The 24,066-nt window shown below is 50.9% G+C and overlaps 1 protein-coding gene across 1 annotated transcript in view; it reads left to right on the top strand.

The window, feature by feature from the left end:
- LOC118209999 (T-lymphoma invasion and metastasis-inducing protein 1-like) overlaps positions 1-24,066 on the top strand; it is a 74,344-nt gene that overhangs the window by 37,364 nt on the left and 12,914 nt on the right. The window contains 12 exon segments of the mRNA XM_035385784.1: positions 324-777; positions 2,187-2,359; positions 2,697-2,921; positions 4,216-4,401; positions 8,043-8,189; positions 8,769-8,843; positions 9,851-10,021; positions 12,372-12,476; positions 13,047-13,128; positions 13,626-13,712; positions 14,900-15,112; positions 15,992-16,092. Coding sequence (XP_035241675.1) covers positions 324-777; positions 2,187-2,359; positions 2,697-2,921; positions 4,216-4,401; positions 8,043-8,189; positions 8,769-8,843; positions 9,851-10,021; positions 12,372-12,476; positions 13,047-13,128; positions 13,626-13,712; positions 14,900-15,112; positions 15,992-16,092 — 2,019 coding nt within the window.

The following is a 24,066-nucleotide window of genomic DNA, read 5'->3' as shown; positions in this document are numbered from 1 at the left end:
ATGGTGGATTTGTTAGTCAGAGTTTGGGGCCTGTTGTCTTTGCTGGATAATGAACGCTCCTTGACTTCTGTTCTCCTGTATGTGTGTTGTGCGTGTGCGTATGTGTGCGTGTGTGCGTATGTGTATGTGTATGTGTATGTGTATGTGTGTGTGTGTGTGTGTGTGTGTGTGTGTGTGTGTGTGTGTGTGTGTGTGTGTGTGTGTGTGTGCGTGTGCGTATGTATGTGTGCGTGTGTGTGTGTGTGTGTGTGTGTATGTGTGCGTGTGCGTATGTATGTGTGCGTGTGTGCGCGTGTGCGTGTGTGTGTGTGTACCCCCTATAGGACGTCACGGCGGGGGAGGGCAGCGAGTTTGGGGACAGCGGCATCGATGGGGTGACGGTGGAGGCGGAGCTCCAGTCCCGGCGCTACAAGACCATGTCGGCGTCCTTCTCCGTGTGCTCGGCGGCGGGCGGGAACGCGTTCGCCGACGCCGGCCGGGGGGGCGGGGCCGCGCACCCCGTCCAGGGCGTGTACGAGAACTTCCGGCAGGAGCTGGAGATGAGCTCCTGCCGCATGGCCGACGCCCTGGAGGAGGCAGGGTCGGCCGGCAGCGACGAGCACAGCACCGGGACCGTCAGCTCCGCCTACCAATCAGATGCGCTGCTGGGCGTGGCCCAGGGCACCGTGCGCAAGGCCGGCGCTCTCGCCGTCAAGAACTTCCTGGTGCACAAGAAGAACAAGAAGGTGGAGCCCGCCACCCGCCGCAAGTGGAAGCACTACTGGGTCTCCCTGAAGGGTGGGCATCACACAACCGCTCTGCGTTTCATCCATCTCTCTCTCTCTCTGTTTATCTGTCTCTCTCTCTCTGTTCATCATCCCTCTCTCTGTTCATCTGTCTCTCCCTCTCTCTCTCTCTGTTCATCTGTCTCTCTCTCTGTTCATCTGTCTCTCTCTCTCTCTGTTCATCAGTCCCCCTCTCTCTCTCTGTTCATCTGTCTCTCTCTCTCTCTCTCTGTTCATCTGTCTCTCTCTCTCTGTTCATCTGTCTCTCTCTCTCTCTGTTCATCTGTCTCTCTCTCTCTCTCTCTCTCTGTTCAGCCATCCCTCACTCTCTCTCTGTTCATCAGTCCCCCTCTCTCTCTCTGTTCAGCCGTCCCTCACTCTCTCTGTTCATCCATCTCTCTCTCTCTCTGTTCATCTGTCTCTCTCTCTCTCTCTCTCTCTCTCTCTGTTCATCTGTCTCTCTCTCTCTCTGTTCAGCCATCCCTCACTCTCTCTCTGTTCATCAGTCCCCCTCTCTCTCTCTGTTCAGCCGTCCCTCACTCTCTCTGTTCATCCATCCCCCTCTCTCTCTGTTCATCTATCCCTCTCTCTGTTCATCTCTCTCTTTGTTCATCTGTCCTCCTCTCTCTCTGTTCATCTGTTCTCTTCACTCTCTCCAGTCTTTCATATGCCTCACTTTCTCTGTTCATCCATCCCCCCTCAGTCTCCCTTCATTCATTCCCGTCACTCTGCCAATCTCTTACATGTGACTGCCATCACCTCACTGCACATCCTGCTCATGTGCTGCTCATGTCTCTACCTGTCCGCTGTGCTTCTGTTAGTCTGTTCGTATCTATTCCTTGCTTATAATCTTATTAGATTGCACAGCTGGCGCATCAATGGGGTTAAGAAAAACACACAATTATTATTATCATTATCATCATCATCATCATCATCATCATCATCATGCAGACACCTGTCCCAGTCATACTGCAGAATCTCATTCTCTGGTCCTGTTGGATCAATACTCTCACAGTCAGGGTCAGTGGCTCACAGTGTTTGTGTTTGTAATGCTATGTGATGTGACAGTGTCACACTGGCAGTCCATTTAAAACAGCACTCTGTCAGGCATGCTTTCTTTTGCTGGTTCTTTTGTTCAATCGAATCATGTCTTTGGCCCTGTGTTAGAGCTAATGCTGCTTAAACTGGTTTAAAATCCAGTCTGTGTCGTAGTCATTTCCTCTTTCAGCATTTCAGAGCTGCACTTCTTAATTTTGGCCACTGGAGAGCAGGCTGATATCGATCAATTCGCAGCACGTCCGTTTAATTTGTGCAAGTCTTGTGGGATTCGTGCAGCAGGTCTCCTTCCTCTGTAAAAAAAATTAAAAACGACAATGTCATTAAAAGTCGCTTTTCCCGCTCTGCGTTCTCCCCTCTTCCCAGGGTGCACGCTGTTCTTCTACGAGACGGACGGGCGATCCGGGATCGACCACAACAGCGTCCCGAAGCACGCGGTCTGGGTGGAGAACAGCATCGTGCAGGCCGTCCCGGAGCACCCCAAAAAGGACTTCGTGTTCTGCCTCAGCAACTCCCTGGGAGACGCGTTCCTGTTCCAGGTGAGCGCGTCTCACGTCCCGCCCCCCCCCCCCCCCCGCCCCTACCCCCTGCCGTCCAGCTCCTCCTCCTTTACTCTCATTCAGAGACCCCCCCACATCCCTGCATCCTAAACGATAAGATTAGAGCCTCTTTTACCTGCAGATTTATACCATGTTCGCCACCTACCGTCTGTCTGGTAATGGCGCTAATTGCTCCAGATAAGCGTATTGACCGCTCTGAGAGAACAATCCATTTAAATGACTGCAGAGGCGCCGACCGGCGGGCCCGTCGATCGGAGCGGCTGCTCGTTCCCTCGCGGACGCTGACCTCTGACCTCTGACCTTTGACCCCCGGCAGACCTCCAGCCAGACGGAGCTGGAGAACTGGATCACGGCGACGCACTCGGCCTGCGCGGCGGCCGTGGCGCGCCACCACCACCGCGAGGACACGGTCCGGCTGCTCCGCGCCGAGATGAGGAGGCTGGAGCAGAAGATCGACATGGACGAGAAGATGAAGAAGATGGGCGAGATGCAGCTGTCCGCCGTCACCGACTCCAAGAAGAGGAAGACCATCCTGGAGCAGGTAGCTTCCCCTGGCGGCGAAGCACGTAACTCTGACACTTGCCGAGTTTGATTTATTAGCCTGCAGAGTCTGGCTGGCATTTCCACCATGCCTGGATCTCCAACATCAAAACCTCAGGCAACACCTGTAGTTTAACTAATTAGATTTTTCTTAGAACACATAGTTAATGTGTGAGTGTCTTTGTTTATTATTTTGGACATACATACTTACATACATACATACACACTGCTGAAGTATTGTGGAGCTAGTTGTTTTTATAGTGTTCTCCTACACCCAAGGCTGTAACGCAGTGATGTAGGCTTTTGGCTGAGGGGATTCTGTTGGATTCTGTTCTCCTGGATGTCAGAGGCTGTGTGACCACAATGCAGCTCACTCCCTCCTTCGCACTCTCACGCTGATAGAGGCGGTGGAATCTCTGCCCCATCCCTTTAAATCCCCCGCTATTGCCTTTTCGACTCCTTCGAGCCTCTAATGGGTGCTTTTTAAGTGCGGTAATTACCTGCGAAGCTTATGTTTTGGTTAATGACTGTTTACAGGAGCGGGGGCTCAGGTTGCCTCTGTGCCCGCCGGTGGGTGGCGGGGGGGGGGGCGGTTCTGAGGCCGGCGCCGGGCCGGGTCGGGTTTCCCCATTGTGCGGGGGATGAATGGGGAGCGCGGAAGATTCCAGAAGAGCTGGAGATCCCCGGCTCTCTGAACGCCAGGGGAATGCAGGGGGCATTGTTCTGCGCTTTTAGATATTTGGCAGACGCGCAGGCCTCTCTGGCTACGCTCTCACCCCGTTGTCTGGGGGATATAGCGCCGGGGCTATGTAAATAATCGCCCCGTCCTGCTCCAGTACCCCCTGAAATACTGGCCCATTAACACAGAATGCCAAGGCTGAAACATGAAGCGGCCACTTCCCTCTATGCGCTGCAGGGGCCCCCAAACAAAGGGTATTGTCTTCCCACACCCACCTCCCCCCCCCCCCCACCCCCCTCCACCACCAGGGCCATGATATCACTTTTGGCAGGACTTACCTCTCCTAGAGTTCTTTGATGTGCATTCAAAAAGCAAATGGCATCTGCCTGTGTGCATCCTTCTCTCTACCTTCTTAAATTCTCTCTCTCTTTTGCTCTCTCTCTCTCCCTCTCTCTCTCTCTTTACTCTCTCTCTCACTCTTTCTCTCTCTCTCTCTCCCTCTCTCTCTCTCTCTACTCTCTCTCTCACTCTCTCTCGCACTCTCTTGTTCTATTTTACTCATTCTCTCACCTCCTCCTCTTCTCTCTCTCTCTCTCTCCCCCTCTCCCTCTCTCAGATCTTCCTGTGGGAGCAGAACCTGGAGCAGTTTCACATGGACCTGTTCCGGTTCCGCTGTTACCTGGCCAGCCTGCAGGGCGGCGAGCTGCCCAACCCCAAACGCCTCCTGGCCTTCGCCTCCCGCCCCTCCAAGCTGGCCATGGGCCGGCTGGGCATCTTCTCCGTCTCCTCCTTCCACGCGCTGGTGAGTGGCTGCTCCTCCACCCCCCCCCCCCCCAACCCCCCATCACAGGTCTTTCATTCTGAGTTCTGTCGGCAGAACAAGGAGAAAAAGGGGAGGGGGTTATTTAAAGGTGAATATGGTACTGATATCCGTGTGGAACCATCTTGCCAGGTAATTTATTTCAGGCAGAGACTCTTGTGGGTGTTAGGGTTCAGAATTGATGCAGCGCTGGATCCTCTCAACTGACGAGCCCACACGAGGCCCCCCCACCCCAACCCACCCACAACTCCCAGCACCACACCCCCCACCCTCCCACTGCAAGTCTTTCAGGTTCAGCTCTGTCGGCAGTACAAGGAGGAAATGTGGGAATTACTTAAAAATAGTAATAATTTACATTATTTAAATGTGAATTTAATGTTGCAAGTTTGCAAGTACTTGTCAATGCGTGGTCATTCATTAGAGTCAGAGACCTATCGGGGGTGTTGGAGTTCAGATTTTGATACTCTCTAGACTGTTGGTAAACAAGGAACCCAGGTAGAATGGCCTCTTATTGTCGTTTATGTAGTCTGACGTTCTCCTCTTCCTCCTGCCTCTTCCTCGCGTGCTCGGCCCGCTGGCCTCATTCCGGTCCGTTTGCTCCGCATTTTTTTTTACCGCGAGTGTCTGTGTCGCTGAGCGTTTCTCATGCAGAGTGTGCCGTGAGGAGACTCGGGCAGAGGGAACGCGGCTCTCTCACGCCGACACAAACGAGCGCGGTTTGATAGCGCCTTGGCTAACGCCTCCTCCGTCTGGCAGGAGAAGCTCTCTTCCCCCCCGGAGCCCAGCCGTTCCTCCCCGAACGCGGAGGGAAGAGGCCGCTGGAGGTGGTCTAATATTAGACAGCTCCTCGTCTTTGTTGAGCGTTGGTTGTTGCAGTGTTTTTCTGAACGCCTGTCGTGGAATATCGCCCAGATACTGCTTCATATAATCCACAAGTTTCCACGAAACTTCTTTTGAGTAGAGTTTAAATGAAACCTTTTGAGGATGATAAATGGTTAGCGTTAGCTCTGTAAACTGTCGCTGCCTGCATCAACTTGTCCAATGAAAAATAAGCACATAGCTACTGAATCTGCTGTGAACACACTATTGCTTACTTAGGAATATCAATAGGTCAAGTAAACAGAAATAGCGTAGCAGCACTATCCAAAGATATAGCGAACTCCTGTAAGGAAGCTTAAATGCATCATCAGGGATCAACTTTTCTCTTTGTACAGTGCAGAAAAAAGTATTTTTTTTTTCGTAGCACATGAGGTTTTCTTTTAAAAAACGAAAGCAGAACCACGATACCCGTACCTGATCAAACAAAAACACTGGAGCCAACAGCTGCCCGTTTGCAGGTCAGACAGAAAAGCCAGCTGCAGTGCTTCATGTCCGTCCCTGCTGTAGTAACTAACCTTTTTGACTCGCTGCGGTGGGATTTGCAAAGATACAGGAAAAAAGACAAGTTCAGCAAGTTGCAGTATACTGCACTTCCCTGTCCTTGTGCCCTGATTATGAGACGTGTACGGTCTCTGTTCCACTGCTCGTTTATTTGTGTGCTTCTGCCTCCGCTGATAACCAGAATTCCTCATGTGATTCTGACCTTTGGAGTGTGCAATGAAAGAGAATGAAATTAAATTAAATTAAATGAAATGAAAATGGAAAAAACAAGAAGCAATTTATCATTCTCATCCGCAATATATGTATCACAGGGTTAATTTCTAATATGATAGCATTTCTAAATGTCGTTATGAACGTTATGAATATGACAGCGTGCCCCGTTTCTCCGCTTTATTGTGCGGTCGCGCACGCATCACTGGGCTGGTTCTGCGCAGTCAGAGAGTCGGGTCAGGGGGAGACTACCCCTCCAGAGGCTGTCTCTTTCTCTTGCCCAGATCTGAGCTGAGCATGAATACACCTTTTAAATGAGAACTATTACTGGCTGACTTCAAACTGAGAGGTCTTCAGCTTTTAACAGAAAAAAAAAACCTTCACAGCAGAGAGCCAATGGGATTTTCGACTGGAAAAGGAAAAAAGAAAAAAAAAGAAAATACCGGAGCGATGAGACGGAAGAATAAGGCTTTAATTTGCGGCGCTGAATTGGCTTATCGGTAGGATTCTTGTTCCTGGGCCTCCCACGCAAGTCAGGGACTAGGTGGGCGTCGGAGGACTCTGACAGCAGGAGGGAGAGGAGAAGAACAAGAGGAGACGGCGAAGGATCTTTCCCACGTACTGCTCCTCTTTGAACAAGGCTCCTTCAAACAGCTCTCCGTTTCTCTCTCTCTCTCTCTCTCTCTCGCTCGCTCACTCTCAACCGCACGCTTTCCCTCTCCTTCCCTCCCTCAAAAAAAAACATCCTCAAGACCGAGATCTAAAAGAGTAGAAAATAAAGATGGAAAAGAACAAAGGAAGAGAGTGAGTTGATGGAGGGAAGGTTGGAGGCGGGTGAAGTGCTTCCTGTGAAATACGGCGACAAAAAGTCAAAAGTTGAAGCTGTACCCGACAGTATTTATTTGAGAACCTTCCGGAAAGTATTTCTGAGAGAGCCCGTAAGAGTGCCCCAGTTTTTTTTTTCTAACCTTTTTTATCATTTAGCCCAGAAATGCCAGGCTCTGTTTCAGCCTGCAAGCATTTGACACGGAAAGCATCACCCCACGCGCTTCGTTTATTACCCTCCATAACGAGTACGTCGTCTCCGCCAAGATCACAGCACACAGAAGGCAGCAGTGGTAGCACCGCATGATGGTTAGAGAGCTGGGCTTGCAACTCTGAGGTCATGGGTTCGTTTCCCAGGCGGTGTTCTGCTGCTGTACCCTTGAGCTTGGCGCTTGACCTGAACCACTACAGTAAATATCCGGTTTGTGTTTTCATAATAAAGACGAATATGTGAATGTAGAACGTGTGCTGTGTAAGTCGCGTTGCAGTACGCGAGTGTGACTGCCTGCTAAATGTCTGCATGGTAAACGTAGAAGGAGTTGTGCTGGTTCTTTGGGCTGTGCTGGTCTGACTCCTGGTCTTGCTGAGACGTGCACTCTCTTGGTCTCTGCTAGTCTCACTTGAGTTGGCTTGTCCCTGTGGATGTCAGATCGTATGGGCTGTGATTCTGGGTATCTGCTAGGTAGTGTTATACAACCAAATTTCTAGGTTTCTTGCTGTCCAGTCTGTAATACTGCGACTTTCTCGGCGTGTCTGCCTGTCTGTGTTGTATTACTTCTTGGGGTGTCTGTTGGTCTAGTTGGTCATACTTGGCCTCGATTTTGGTGTCTGCTTTGGGCTGCATTGCTGGAAGTCTGTGTAAATGTTGGTTTGGACTGTACCTCTGGGGCTATGCTGGCCTGGTTTGTAATATTGAGTTTCTCTTTGTGTCTGGTTGTGCAGTTTGAGTCTGGATTCCTATTGTGCTTCATGACTCCTGTGTGTGTGTGTGTGTGTGAGTGAGTATGTGTATTTGTCTGCGTGAGTGACGTGTATGTACATACGTATGCGTGTGTATGTCAGTGTGTGTGTGTATGTATGTCACATGCACGCACAGATACGCATACACATAGAGTGTGTGTGTGTGTGTATGTGTCAGCGTGCGAGTGACGTGTGTTTGAGCGTGTGTCCGTGCGTCCGCGTCTGACGGTGCCGTGCGATTGGTGCAGGTGGCGGCGCGTACGGAGAGCTGCGTGAGGAGGCGCACGCAGGCCATGTCCCGCTCCTCCAGCAAGCGCAAGAGCCGCTTCTCCTCCCTCTGGGGCCTGGACACCACCTCAAAGAAGAAGACAAAGGGCCGTCCCAGCATTAACCAGGTCAGCACCCCCCTCCCTCGCCCCCCCCCCCCCCCCCCCGTTACTGTAGCCTCCTATATCATCACAGGGTCCTGTTACTGCAAATACAATACGCATCGCAGTGTCGCACAGTGTCATGTTCACAAATGGCCCCCGTGTGAAACCTCTTATGGACAGGGAGTATATTTCATAGACTTAAGATGCTTAATCTCTTCAGGCTCAGTAAAAGGAGACTTTGGGGAGGTTTGACTGCGCCCTTTAAACTCATAAAGGGGATTAACAATGTGAAGTACAAGAGGTTCTTCAGGTTGAGTTCTGTTAGTGGCACCGGGGGATGTAAATGGAAATTAGCAAAATGTAAATTCCGCTCAGTCATTAGGAAGCCGAGAGAAGTCAATGTGTGGAATAGCTTGCCAGGTGATGTAGTAGAGGCAGACACTAGGGGGTTTTGAAGACCAGGCTTGATACGGTGTTAGATACTATTTAGCCTGTAGGTTAAGCGCTATTAGCACTGAAGTACCTGAAATTCGGGGGTGCTGCATAAGGTGCTTTTGCGTCCTTGTTCTGGTAGTCAGGCGGTACCTGCTCCTCCTCTCCCAGGTGTTCATTGACGGCGAGGAGCCAGTGAAGAAGAGCCTGGACGGCATGTTGGAGGACTCAGCCAGGGAGAGCGTGGTGAGCGCCGTCCGTCAAGCTTCGTAACCTAGCGACGAACCGCGGGCGATGCTGCCGTCGCGCGCGCCTCCTGCACGCGTTCGCGGTCATTCCGGCGGGAGGCTAGCCAACATCCTCCCAGTGCATCGGAAAACCCCAAACGCACACCGCGCTGAATGTACACACCCAGGCCTCTGCGGGGGCGCAGGGGGTGTGTACGTGGGTGGTTGTGGGGGGCTTAGGGGGGTGGTCAGGGAGGTGTAGGCGACCCCTGAAGAGGAAGCCAGACGGGGCGAAACGGGGCGTCCGCTTCCTGGCTTCCTGCAGGTGCATTATGGGTCAGCGTAGCGGGCGGATGGCGCTCGCGGTGCACATTACTCCCGCGGCGCGGACACGCCCTGCAGACATCGATGTCAGCCGGGGGCCCTCAAACCAGACCAGACCGTCAGGCTTTGAGGGCAGGGGGTTTGAAGGGGGGGAGGGGAAGGGAGGGGAGGGGGTGGCGGTCGATAGATTGTCGCTGTCGAGGACAAAGGGGGAATAATGACCACAGACGGGGTGACGTGACCGAGCCCCTTAGCCCGCGGTGACTGACGGTCTGACTGAAGCACAGAGGCTGATCATCGCTAGAAGAAGTGCGTACCCCCGGCAGCGCTCCTGGCGAAGTGATTACATCGAGCTGTCAGTCATCAGTTTAACGGTTTTCACAGCAGGGAACGCGCCAGGGCCTTTGGACTCAACCAGTGCTGGTGTCGATAGTTTCCAGGCAGCTGTGATTGGATGTAATCGCATTTATTTCGGGTCTTTCCTTTTTCTTTCATTTTACAATTTTGTTGATCAGCAGTAGTGGTGATAAATTATTTGTTTGGAAACATGGAAAGCAGAAAGAGAAAAATGTCTTAAGATACCTTTATTTTTTTTTGCTCATGCCTTTTAATGTGATGGGAAAGGTTAGTCTCTTTGGCTGCAGATGGGGTGAATCCAAAGACAGTGAAGACTCACGGGCATGTTGTTTTGTTTTTTCGCAGAAGGAAAAGGAGGCGTCGCTGAAAAGCATTCCCCAGCACAACGCAGACAGCGACATTTGGGTTCCTGAGCACCTCACGCCTTCGTGGGTCTGCCTGCCAAGCGATCAGCCGGTGCTCGCCATCATCCAGCCTGGGGAGTCTGCCCTCGACACTCTGGAGACCGTCTGCAAGGTAAGGAGCTTCCAGAACGTTCTCAGCTTTACTCTACACCCAACAGACGTGGAGAACATTCTTCACACAATTATCATCAATATTATTTTTTTTTTTTAAATATTCATTTTCAGCGTGCAGTTTTGCTCATTCTACCTGAGTTTTCTTGATCATGTGGTGTTATGCAACATGATAATGTTTCAGTCTTCACAAGATTAAACGACAGCAGCGGCCAGGTCAGCGGCATTCTGCGCAGCCGTTCACGGGTTGGAAAACCAATCGCAATTTTTATGACTTGATTCACGATGCCATCAGAGCTGTGACTTCCTGTGGCTTGCGCTCTATGGTCCTCCAGTGATCCTCGCTGTCTCCGGGCGGAATAGCTCCCCTGCTGTGCTCCGTCTCACCTCACTTGATTCACGGATGTTTGGGACAGGGGAGTGACTCACTGTAACTGATACAGAGGAACTGTTTTCACATGCTTTTTTTTTTTGGATTCAGAAAATGACACATTAAATTCAGAAGTGACACATTACTCTCTGTTCCCCTCTTCCTGTTACCTCTGGTGGTCCACAGTGCCCCCCCCCCCCAAAAAAAAAATCCCACACTGAAACTATAAAATAAAATGACAGGGGAAGAAATGCAATGTCCTGTTTAATTTGTACACTATGTCCAGTAGACCTGAAGACATGCTATTTTTAGCCTGAGTTTTCCCCAAACTACCAGAAAATGGCTTCCAGTTCTGCAGCCCTGGGGTTTACAGAGACGAGGCGAAACGGTTATAATTTGGCTCTGCTAGCACGGACTGGGCAGAATCCTCCTGCTGTTGTGTTCCCACTGAACAAGGTTTTGGCTGTGGGCTTTGAAGATCATTATCTCACATTTCGTTTGAAGCAAAAAACGAAACAAATCTCCATCGTCCCAAACAAATCTGCCGTCTGCTCGGCACTGAAAGGGAGGTGAAATTGAGCCAGCTGTCTGGCAGGCATCTGGAAGAAGAGATATTTGAATTGACTAAATTTACATTCAGTAATAAATTGATTAGTTTCACGTACAAGGCCCTCCCTCTCCCTCACAATTTTGGGGAAGCTGCAGTAATAATTTATGATTAACTTGACAATTAAATACATGCAAACCTTCAATGTGCAAACACAGATTGGTGAATTCAGTGATCCCCATAATTACTTCAAATAATTTAATACTTTCATACTTTCATGCAGAAAAGTTACCCATTTGTTTTTACACCACAGTTAAGGTTAGAACTGTGATTTCAATCTACGGTGCTGAAGGGTTGTGGTCACTGATTGGCTAAAGATTCCAAACACCTTGTTTCTGAAGCCTAATTTGGCCACTGATTGAAAGGAAACCACAAAAAAAAAACTGCAGACCCTGCAGCCAACCAGGACCTGAGTTTGAGATCCCGGGGTTGGAGTGTTGATTGAGTCCGGGGACCACATTTATTTCGAGTTCCTGAACGAGCTTCCCCGTTTGTCTTCTCACAAGTGAAAAACACTTCGGTTCCCCTGCCATTATACTGAGGGAAGCTCCAAGCCCTCAGCCTCGTGTGATCATTCTGACCTGCTTCAGGGTGAAGGGCCTGTAAAACGAATTATAGGATTCCCTTCTTATTGCTTTACGAGCACCTTTCATCTTCTGTTTGTTTTTGTGTCTTTCCTGCATCACATCTTTTCTTTCTTCTCTGTTTCTGTTTGATCACCCCCCCTCCACCAACCCATTTCCCTGTTTTATCACCGCCACCCCCTCCCCACCCCCACCCCCCTTTAACTTTTTTATCATAGGCGTCTGCCAAATCTGGTATGTTATTAAAATTTTTAAAAATCAAAGAAATATCGGGGTATCACCCTTATTCCAGCGTAGTGCATCTTCATTCAACAAATTAATTTCTTTGACTATGTCAATCCTGTAATTAATAGTGATTTGCTTGATGGTTTTCTGGCTAGTGCATTAATACATGGTTCAATGTGTCTTATTAGTTATGTATGTACACCTAATATAGCTGGTATTAGAATTTTAAGCCGAAAGTCTACATGACAACGCTTTAGCTGTGTACGTAGGAATATACCACTGCATGTGCCTTAAGTGAGCAGGGATTTTAACCTACTAACAATCTGTCATTCAGTTTTACTTTTAATCCACTTTCTGAAGATGAGCTTTAACTCTCATTCTCCTTTAACTGAGGACAAACTGCAAAGCATAAAAATCAAGTGGCTTCTTTAAATAAGTTTGCTTTTCTCCTCTCTTTACTGACGCAGTCAATAAAACATGGATTTTCATTCAAAATGTCTGCAATACTGCAGAAACCCCCTAAACACTTTTTCATAAAAAATATCTTTCTCAAAAAACCCTCCAGGCCCATCACTTGGATCTTGCCAAGCATTACCTGCGTCTGAAGTTTTTAATCGACAACCAAGTGCAATTCTATGTCCCCAAACCGGAAGAGGACCTGTGTGATTTGGTGAGTGTCGTGTCGTACCCGTACACCAGAGACCCTGGGGATTTTAGGCTTTGCTGGTATTCTGGTGTGTGACTAATTTGTTCTGCTTTTCCTGTTGAAATTCTGAAGCCGTTTACGGTTAGGGGAAATGTGACTGCAGAGCTCATTCTTGCGCATTGAGGAGTCAGTTCTTTATGTACACTACGCGATGAGTGTGAAATCCTCTGGGATCTCCTAAAAGTCTACTTTATGAATTATTAATGTGCTGTGTGTTTACCTGTAGATGTCAGCGTGTTCTTTTGTTTTGTTTGTTATAGAGAAAACCCCATATCATTTGTTGAGTTCTTTAATGCAAGGGCACTCAGATCTCTATAATGGAAAATAAACAATTTTTTTCTTCAAAACAAACAGAGCTTTTTAAGCAGGAAGATTCTAGCATGAAGATCTTTGCTGAGTCCTTCCATTTCCAGTGCAAAAAGAATCTTAAATTCACCTTTCCTGTTGCCCACGTGAGAATCTGAATGAGTTATGGCTTCTTATTGCACTGTTTCAATATATAATGAGTCTAATCAATATTTAATTTCTTCACAGCTCTACAAAGAGATAGAAATTTGCTCCAAGGTGACTAAACTGGTTCGGTTTGACCGTGATGAATCCTGCTCGATTGGCTACGGTAAGGATCCATTTGAATATTTGGCACAGGTGGCGGGGAAAGAAATTGAATGGAAGTACACGATTATGCTGTCTCTGAAATGCCGAACGTCCAACGGCATCTGAATTCAATCCTCCGTCCATCTGCGATATTGAATTCAGCCTTCGCTCTGGTACTGCCTTCGAAATGCATTTGCTCTGTGCGGCTGACCTGACGCTGCATATTTATGACCTGTGTTTATTTAGTCTGGCTCTTGTGTTGTTTCTAGCTTGTCACTGGGAGAAACAGTTATGAGCTCTAACGGCTGGTCTCTTTCTCTCTCTCTCTCTCTTCTGTACTCTTCCTCTCCATTACTTTATTTTCCTCTCTCTCTTTCTTACTGTCTACCCCTCTCTCATCTTTCTCCCTCTCCTTCTTTCATTTTATTTGATCTTCTTTCCCTCACTATTCCTCTCTTTTTCTCCCTCGCTCTCTCTCCCTCTCTCTCCTTCTCTCTCTCTCTCCCTCTGTGCTTACAGGTTTCTCCATCTCGGTGTTGGAGGAGGACGGCGTGCAGCAGCTCTACATCACAGAAGTGAAGGCGGGGGGATTAGCCTTCGCTAAAGGTTTCACTGCCGTTATTCTCTACCAGTCAGACTTCTCCTTTGGGGGACTGTGTCAGTTTGCCCGTGTGGCAAGGCTCTGGATTAAACCGGTTGCCGTTCTTAACCGACGTTCGTTTGTAGAACCGGTGTAGATGCACAGCCCCCCCCCCCCCCCCCCCTCGGTCAACTCTGCTTTGTCCTCTCTGCATTATTTATTGAGATGCGTTTTTTTTTCTTTCTTTTTTTTTCGCGGGGTATTCTGTCGAACGGGGAGGCATATGTAATCCAGCAGGCTGGAGTCTGTTAAGGGAAATTACTATGTAAATTCACTGCAGGCGATTCATTATCCTGCCCTGCAAATGTCTGTGGTGACCTGGGGGGTGGGGTTGGGGAGGGGGGGGGGGGGAGAGGGGGGTTGGGTGTGCTGGCCTCATCGCCACACTGAGAAATGAGAAACCCAAAAGCTGCAAGAGGGTCTGTGGTTAGTAATAATTCACCTCTGTTCAATTTATATACATGACATTTTAAGAGTGGGGGGCGGGGGGCGGGGGGAATCCGATGCTTCGTTTTTAATTTGAGCACGTCTCATAAAATGTAAAATAAATTCTGAGCATGTGCTGGCTTATTTGTGGCAGGACTTGTGAGTGCTTCTTAGGTTTTACTGGCTGGTCATGACCCAGTGGTGCTCTGAGTCTCTGTGAAGGTAAACAGCCCTGCTGCAGGCCGAGGTGTGCCGTCCAATAGAGGCAGCCGGGTTGGGATGTGCCGTCCAATAGAGGCAGCCAGGCTGGGGTGTGCCGTCCAATAGGGGCAGCTGGACTGAGGTGTGCTGTCCAATAGGGGCCAGCTGTGGTCCTACACTTCCTGTCCTGCCACTGCTCTGAAACACCTGGGTCACACCGCAGAGCTCAAGGGAGAAGGAGGGAGAGCACAGAAACCTGTCTGTAGGCCCCTGGTGCTTTATCAGTGCCAGTGTAGTTTTGGGGCAATCGCTTCATTCCTTTGACTCTGGGGAGATACAGGAGTTTTTAGACGCCTGTGATTTGTGTGTGCTGAGTTAGTTCATTAAACTGGCTTCTCTTTATCTGTGATCATTGTGATGCTGTCATGCTTTAGCTACTTTGCTGAAGCAGACAGTTGGCCGCTGAGGTGAAGCGGGAGTCTGTTTCTCGGTGGTGACCACGGCTGACCTGTTGTTTGTGGCGCAGGGCTGAACGCCGGGGACGAGATCCTGCAGCTGAACGGGAAGGAGGCCAGCTCGCTGAACTTCTCCGACATGAAGGTGGCCTTCTCCCAGACCTCCCTGGTGCTGACCGTCAGCACCCTGCCCGCCATGGACCGCCACCAGCTGTGCTACCTGCCCCCCCGCCGCTCCAACGGCGAGGACGAGCTGTGCACCGACATCTTCTCCCAGAGCCAGGGTGAGTCCCTGCACAGTCTCAGTCAGGACTGGGACAGGGCAGTGAGGAGTATCAGTGTGCGAAGGAGTGTCTGTGTGAAGTGTGGTTTAGGAGTGTCAGTGTGAATTAGAATGGAGGAGTATCAGTGTGAATGTGAAAAAAGATGGAGAAGTATCAGTGTGAAATAAGATGGAGGAATATTGGTGTGATATGAGATTGAGGAGTATTGGTGTGTGTTGGAATGGAGGAGTATCAGTGAGTATTAGGATGGAGGAGTATCAGTGAGTAATGTATTAGGATGGAGGAGTATCAGTGTGTATTAGGATGGAGGAGGATCAGTGTGTATTAGGATGGAGGAGTATCAGTGTGTATAAGGATGGAGGAGTATCAGTGAGTAATGTATTAGGATGGAGGAGTATCAGTGTGTATAAGGATGGAGGAGTATCAGTGAGTAATGTATTAGGATGGAGGAGTATCAGTGTGTATTAGGATGGAGGAGGATCAGTGTGTATTAGGATGGAGGAGTATCAGTGAGTAATGTATTAGGATGGAGGAGTATCAGTGTGTATTAGGATGGAGGAGTATCAGTGAGTAATGTATTAGGATGGAGGAGTATCAGTAAGTATTAGGATGGAGGGGTGTCAGTGTGAAAAAAGATGCAGGAGTATCAGTGTGAATGAGGAAATGAGGAAATTATGGAGCAATAAATCTGCACTTACACAGCTCTTTATTAACTTCCCCAATTGTGGGAATTGCTCACGTCTCGTGTTTCCGATGCATATGAACTGAATATCGCGTTGCCGCTGAGGCAGAGTGTGGATTTTCTCCGCTCGGTCAGGAGCGAAGCGGTTTTCCCGGTCGACAGAGCCGGTGCCGTAACCTCCGGTGTGATTTTCCCAGAGGACATCCTGGATGACGGGCCCGGCCTGTGTCTGCTGAACGCCGGGGACAGTCTCGACGACGAGTACGACATCTTCGATGAGCTGGAGGACAACGCCAAGGTGAGGAGGGCCTTTGAACACGACGCCGTACGGAACTCACTGCGGTGCTGAATATCGCATTTTGGTTTCGGTCAGAATAACTCTGTAACTGCTTAGGATATTTAGTTACAGCATGTGTCACTTCGAGATGAAATTTCAGCCGTTGAAAAGCAAGTTTGATTTCTGTTGGGTTTGCTAGTGTCGAGTGACAAACAGATCTGGTTAATGTATACTGCTTCTCTCTTATGTAAGATTGTAGTCTTTTATAAAAAAAATAAAATAAGAAAGCATATGGAGAGCATATGGCATGTCCTTACCCATTACTATAAATCATATTTCACATTGCAAATACATCATAAATTTTATGTTGAATCCCAGCCAAAATCATTTTAAGTCAGCTGTGCTGGAGCCAAAGAGTGTTGCGGTTTGTATTTGCGGTGGGGGAGTCATGCCAGCTTTCATTTAAACCAGATGCAAGAGCCGCGACTGTCTCGGCCGATATTTAATATATGGACCGTTGAAACAGTGCTCAGAGAGCCCTTTTCCTTTCCCTGCTTGAGTGTGTAAACATGACAGGCGGAATTCAGAGATTGGGGTTCTGCCGGTATATTACATTGTGATGTGTTTGTGTGAAAGCGGTAACCTTTTACGGTGAAGGTAGTTTATGCAGAGGCTCAGTGGTGATGGGGGGGGTTGGGGGGAGGGAGGGAGGGGGGTATGATTGAGGGGAGCGAGGGGGGGGGGGGTGTGAGGGTCTGTCTGGTTTGTCAGTCTCGCAGTGAAGAGTGTGGGTGGGGGCTGTCAAGCTGACAGTCTGAGCGGTTACACCCCCCACCCCCCCCCGGCAGACAGAGCTGTGAAGGTCAGCCGGGTTAATAAACTGAGGGTGACGGATCCGCGCCCAGCCCCCGCCACAATCGCAGCGGCTCGGAGCCTGATCTCCGCATCAGCAGCGCCGCGCCATTCAGAGCGGGCGAGCGGAACCGCGGACGGATTCGGTCGCCTTTCCGGGGGGGGGGGGGGTTAACGAACGAACGCATCGCCTCCCCCCCGGTGGTTCGTGGGGTGCGGGCCGAAGGTTCTGGAAACGAAGTCGCCGGGTCGCGTGTGTCCGGGGTCGTGTGAGACGGACGGGGACGCTGCTTCGTTGAGAAAGTTGAGGCGATTCTGCGGGACCTGAGTTGCACTGTGAATAAAAAACATAAAATAAAATAAAATAAAAAACGGCCGTTAAAATCAGGGCCGCTGATTTCGTAAGGCGCCCTGATTGCGGCGTCAGACGAGCGCCGTGGTAACGGCGAAGGTTTCCTATTGGGCGGTGATTGCTCCCGACGGCGAGCCTCCATCGCCGAGGGGGGGGGGCTGATTGTCAGAGCAGTGGGTCTCATGCAGTGCGCCCCCCCCCCCCCGCTCCCCATTCCCCCCACCCCCCCACCCCCCCCACCTCCACCCCCCTTGTCTGGCACTCTCTTCACTGGCTTCCTGTTTGAGAAAGAGAGAAAAAATAAAAGAGGAGAAAGTGTGAATTATCAGGCTGCCTCTGGTTCCCTCTCAAACACACCATCTGCCTCAGAGTGAATTACTGAGCTTTATGAAGCTGCGCTATACAGACATTTCTTTTTGACAACCCCACCTTTATTTTAAAAATTCAGCCCTGGTCTTTCTTTCCTCACCCTCAGCTGCTGGGCCTCGTTCAGCATTTCCTGCCCTGACCTGCTCCTCTCTCGGCTGTACATACCGAACAGAACAAAAGAACGGACGCATTTGAGCCCAGTTAACTGGCTTTTTAAAAAAATGATTGACAGGAATAATGACAGTGATTTTCTACCGGAGTGTCCTTTCGCTCTCTCCCCCACCGCATTCTGCTTAACCCTTTGAAGAGTAGGCGTCGGCGTTCTAGAACTCCATCCCTTTCAGTCACCGGTAGCGATGATTACATCACCATTAGAATGTTCCATTAAGAACATTCTAATCACTCATTTGTGATCTCACACATTAATGGGTTAAGGAGAGATGTTGGGTGGCAGACGGGCACAGCGCTCTTGTGCAGAGGCTGGCGGTGTCTGCGCATCTGTCAGACAGGCAGCAGCCAAGGGGATTAGGAGTAATTAACCGCTTCGAAGCGGCGAGGAAGAGGACGACGATGCTCCTTTAATTATTCTCACATTCTAATTGCTCGATTATGTGCGCCGATTGCCATCGCTCGCCGCCGGAGAACCGGCCTGAACTCCGAAGATTACGGAATAAATAAACGGGGCGAAGCGGCGCTCCTCGCGAAAGAGGAAGTGGGGGAGGAGGAGGGGACTATGAGAACCTTTCGTTTCTCTTTCCTTTTCTTCCCCGAACCTGATGTGATTAAAATGTAAGAAGCGTTCACGCTGGCTTAAGTGCAAAGCAAGACAGCAGCTAATACAGAGGCCAATCAGAGGGGGGGGGGGGTGACGGCTGTCCTCTGCACTTCAGGTGACGCGGGGGTTTGAATCATTTAATTTAAATTTTCTGTTCATTTTCACGTGCTGTCATATCTGCCCCTCCCTCCCACCTCTCTTCTTCTGATTACACCCCCGCCCCCTACCGCCCCCCCCCCCCCCCCCCCCCCGGAGCTGCTGCCTGTGCTACGGGCCTGTCCCGGGTCACGTCAGCAGAGGGGAGGACGTCCTGGCCACTCAGAGCTGTGCCTGCAGCCAGCGGCATCATCAGTGGGGAGAACGCGGTAGTAACTCTGGCGGCCCAAAGCTTGGGGGGGGGGGGGGTTGGGGGGTGCAGAACATACCGCAGGGCCACGTACAGCATCGTTTAACGGTGGTGGGGTGTGGGATCCTTTCCCGGGGCCCAAACTCAATCTGGCAGTGCCGCACGTGGCGCCCCTGTTCCGGGGACACTCTCTCCCCTCCCCACGCCGTTATTGCAGAGAGATCCGAAACGCCATAGCGGCGGTTGATTGCCGAACAGACGCGGCGGCAGAGCGAACCGCCGGACGGCTTGAGATAATAAACGGCTCCATCTGCCGCGCTGTAATTTGACCGTGCGCCGCAGCCTGCTGAGGCGACGGATTTAAAGGGGCGCACGCCTCGCGGACGCCCTCTAATTCTGCACGGGGATTACGGTTCTGCGTCCGCATCAAGTACAAACGAAGAGGATTAAGACGCTGCGGTCTTGCCCCGTCTCTGTCGCGCGAAAGCTCGAGGGGTTTTTCTCGGCAATGTCAAAGGGGGGGGGGGGGGGGTTTGCGGGGAAAATGGCGGATCACCGGCGGGACGCTCGGCTAGCGAGGCGCACTCGAGTACGCGCGGCCCCATCGCGGAACGCGACCGCTGCCATCTTAACGAATCGAGAGGCGGCGGGTTTCACAATCTGAGCAGGTTCGCGATCAAAGCCTCTTTAATCGATTCCTTGCCTGCTCCGGCGGCGTCGCCTGCTGGTTTTACTCAGATGGCTCGGCCTGAGCCCCAATGTCAGGACGCCCTCGAAATGGTAGTGAAAATTGCACATGGGCACAAGCTGTGCCATAGCTGTCGCCCTCTCCATCATCTGTACCCACCTGCCACTTCCCATTTCCAGGTGACTGTGATGTGGGGCTGGTGCTTGGGTAGTATCCGGACAGTAGGCCTGCTGGGAAATCCAGGTTGCTGCTTGTAATTTCTCGGGGGGGGCCAGTAGGGGGCAGTCTTCCTTATGGGCCAAGCAGAATACCAGCATCCCACTTCAGTGTGAGGGGCTCCCAAGTCTATTGAAGGTGTTAAACCGGTAACCTGACTTACTGTGTTTAATCTAGAGGTTAATGCATTGGGGGGTTTCCAGGTATCCTGACCCTATGTCTACTCTGGCCCTGCATTTGAGCATCTTGGTGCAAAAAAAGGACAATGGCCAGGGGGGTGGGTGCTACGCATTAGAGGTGATATTCCACCCCTTCATTAAAAAGCACTTTAATAACCCAAGATAAGAGACGCTATATAAATCCATTAGCGGTGGCCTTTGGCAGACTCCATTCATTGTGCAGACAAAGGCAGAAGATTTTCTGCAGGTATCGTTCTCCAGGGACAGTGGCTGATGTTGGCCTTCTGCCCACCATGAACACCCGTGAAGGCAGACCGTCGTGTATTTTTTTTTTTTCCATTTTGTGGGTTGTTTGTTTCACAGAATATTAAGAAGCCTCCTGCTCTCCATTTAAGGAAACGCTGATTTCCCATCGTTTCCCACGGGGTAGCGGGTTGCGGGACCCTTCCCCTGATAGGCTGGGATGGCATCGCGTGTGAACGTGAGAGAATGGCCTTGTGGGTAGACCCCCACAGAGTCGCTGAGCTTTTCGGTCTGAAGTCTACAGTCTCAGCTTTCATTCTGACCCGTGGTGGGTGTACAGGGCGTACTGGTTTTATCATAGGATGCCGACTTTTGTGTATGGGAATGGGTTTATTTTATTCATTTTTTTATTTTTTGTTCACTGTGAAGTACAAATCAAGCTTTGTCTGAACGCCAGCAATGCGCTAGACGTCGTCTGAAAGATTGCTGCTGCCGTGAGTTCCAGTGAAACATGCTCCTTAGAGCCCTGGAAAGTGGAGACAGACGCTAATTTTGTTCTTCAGGAAGAACTGATGCTGCATCTTGGAGGCGTCTTTTCCACAGGTGTTGCTCTTTGTTCCAGGACAATGGGGGTGGGGGGGGGGGGGGCGAGAACTAGACTCCTGTCTGTTTCTTAATGTCGCACTGTGATCTTTTCCTCTGGTTCTTGTTCGCTCTCTCTCTCCCTCCCGCCGCCGCCAACACGTCGTGGCAAAGCTGCCTCTGTTCTCTGAGCTTGCGCTACAGAGCGTCCTCAGCTTCTGCGGCTTTGTGCATTTTGTACTTTATTTAGGGGGAGGCTGCAAGATCACGGCGATGAGCAGAGCTGGAATGTTCTAGAGGGGCTCATTAAAGCCCACAGACATCCTGAGATGCGGAAAGGGGCTTAGGTTTGTTTTGCGGAATCATTAATTGTCATTTTAACACTTGAACCCCGCAGGGCTATTGTTTTACTTTTCGGGGTACACTTCGATAGCGCTTTTTCAGCATGTGTAGAACACCCCCACTGGACAGTTGGACCTCACTTCTGCATTTCCTGCGAGCGACATTCTCCGGAGGTCTTATCTGTGTCACTGGCTCTTGGGTCACATGTCCGGGTGACAGCCAAGGAGATTCCGTTTACACCAGAGCGACATAGAGGGGTGTGGCCTTAGACCCCGCCCTCACTCGTCTTAACCACACCCCAAACTGAGACCAGAAATCGCTGCTGTTTGCGTGGGGCTCCGATGCCGTGGACCCCAAAATGCCTTTTGCCCCTGCGGCCTTGCACTGAGTGGGGTACTGCTTAATCCTTTGAAGGGCAGCTTTTTAGAATGTTTCCCCACCTCCCCCCCCAAATATTCTTAGTCAGTGTTCTAGAACTCCATTGCTTTCAGTCACGAGTAGTGATTGTTACATCAGCGTTAGGACGTTCAGTTAAGAACATTCTAATCACATGTTTGTGATCTCAAGCCTTAAAGGGTTAATGAGCAGCTGCACAGAGGAGATTGACAGTGTTTTTGCAAATTGGGGTCAAGCGCTCCCCTGCCGAAGTAAGACGCTGGCAAGACAGTGTACATGCACTGTGCACGTGCACGTGCACGTGCTCGGAGGCCTGTGTTTACGTGTCTGAAAGGCTGCCGCTCTGGATCTGTCTCTCTCAGCTGTTTCCCGACCTGTTGTTCCTGTTCTGAGCAAATCTGCTCTGCTCTCCAAACCGAACGCCAGTTCTGCTCCTGTGCTTCCCCGCTGCAGCCGGAGAGGGTCTCAATGTTTTAAATACGCACGCACACACAAATACACACAAACACACACACGCGCATGCACACGCACGCATGTATACACACACGCATGCACACACAAACTGACACACACATGCACACGCACATAGGCATGCACACACACACACACACACTTCTCCCTTCTTTCTCTCTTTCTTTCCTTCCATCGTGCCCGTGCGTCTGATCTCCGCTGTTCCTCCTGCCTCGTGGGTCTGATCGGGAGAGTAGCCGTTAGCGCCTGTTAGCGCTCGGTGCTGATCAGTGCTGGAGTTCGCAGGCTCTCTGCTGAGCGCGCGCTCTCTCACACCTGCTGGACCGGGGCTGAGATCAGAGTCAGACACCCCCGCGCATGAGAGAGAGAGAGAGCGAGGGAAGCAGTCAGGAGGGCTGGGGAGAGAGGGAGAGAGAGAGAGATAGAGAGAGAGAGAGAGAGAGAGAGAGAGAGAGGAAGAGGGAGGGGGGCGAGAGAGAGAGAGGAAGGGGGGGAGAGAGAGAGAGGGAGATGGAGAGAGAGGGATAGAGAGGAAATGAGAGGGGGAGCGAGAGAGGGATAGAGAGGAAATGAGAGGGGGAGAGGGAGGGAGGGAGGGAGAGAGAGAGAGAGGGAGGGAGGGAGATGGAGAGGGAGGGCAGCTCAGATGCTCAGCTATGCCGTGCGTCTCTGAGAGCAGACGGGAGGAGGAGGAGGAGGAGGAGGAGGGTGCGGGGGAGACGCAGAGCGCAGAGCTGTGTGCGAGGAGCACTGGAGCAGCAGAGCGCGCTCAGAGCTCAGAGCCGGAGCCCGCTCCCCCTCGCCCCTCTCTCCGCGCCCCTCGCCCCAGCATGTCCGTCCTCCGCAAAAGCAGGCACAGCAACAGCAAGAGCTCCTCCTCAGAGTCCATCTACGACATGCTGCACCTGGTGAGCCTCCTCTCCTCTTCTCCTGCTCTCCTCCGCTCCTCCTCTCCTCCGCTCCTCCTCTCCTCCTCTCCTCCTCTCCTCCTCTCCTCCGCGTCTTCGCCCCGCGTGTCCTGATTTCGCTGCCGCTGCTGTCGTTGTCGTCGTCCGTTGTGCAGACCCGTCGCGTTTGGCGAACTGTCCCGTTCCCGCTCGCTCGCTCTCTCGCTCGCTCGCTCGGCCGATCGGTCCGCAGCCTCGTTTGCGGGACTCTGTTTCGGTTCGTTTCGGGGCGCGCCTGTCCCGTCCCGTCCTGGCTCGTTTCGGGGCGCTGGGGCTCGCGCCTCTCGCCGCCCGTGACGGGGGGGGACGTACGGGCTGTGGGGTGTGCAGCTGGCGCCAGCTCCGCTCTGTCTTCCCACATTTATTTCTGTCCCGCGCGCCGGGCTCTGATGCTCCCTGTCAGGCATTGATGAAGAGTGGGCGAGAGGAGGGGGCGTTCGGGCCTGAGTGGTATGAGGGCACAGGAGAGAGAGGGAGAGAGGGAGAAGGGGAGAGAGGGAAAGAGAGGGAGAGAGAGGGTGAGAGGAGGGAAAAGGGGGGAGAGAGAGAGAGAGAGAGGGACATTAAGCAGCTGCTCTGGACTGATTCCACTTGCAGTAAACGAAACTGCTCAGATGTGATATTAAGGAATGAGAATCGTGGCGAGAATTTTCAGCAAGGGTTCTGGCCGTTGTGGGTTTCACCTGTTTACAGGCTCATCGGTCCACCTATAGCTGTCTGCTGATGATGTCATTCTGCAGTACGCACTCACATCATCTTTGATCTGACTGGTCCGACTTGCTGAAGTGAATTGTCTGCGTGGGTTTGCTTTATGGCACTGACCTTGCTTACATAAGACCACTCTTCCTTTATTCAGGGCAAATTGACTTTTCAGTTTGGTTAGATCTCTGAAGATTACAAATACAACGCAAACAGTATCCAGACTCATGGAGGGTCTATGTACGTGTGGAATATTATTATTGTGAGTAGTATCTTCATATGAGGCATATGTGCATATTGCTCCATAACATTGAGCAGAATAGCATATGTGGAATATCATGCTGGTATCATGTTCTATATTTTATGACAACAGATGCCCTTGTTTGCAGTAAATTCACTGCATGCTGGTAGCGCATGTATGGATATGTATGAATGTATCCAAGACCTTTAAAGGAACGGTGACAGTGGTGCTGTACAGGAAAAGTTTCAAAATAGACAGTGTGTGAGTTACAGCTAAACAGTGATGACAAAAAAAACA

Source organism: Anguilla anguilla, chromosome 12 (genome assembly GCF_013347855.1).
Source record: "Anguilla anguilla isolate fAngAng1 chromosome 12, fAngAng1.pri, whole genome shotgun sequence".
NCBI classification, from domain to species: domain Eukaryota; kingdom Metazoa; phylum Chordata; class Actinopteri; order Anguilliformes; family Anguillidae; genus Anguilla; species Anguilla anguilla.
Note: the sequence above shows the minus strand (reverse complement) of the source record. Positions and strands in the feature narration are given on the sequence as shown.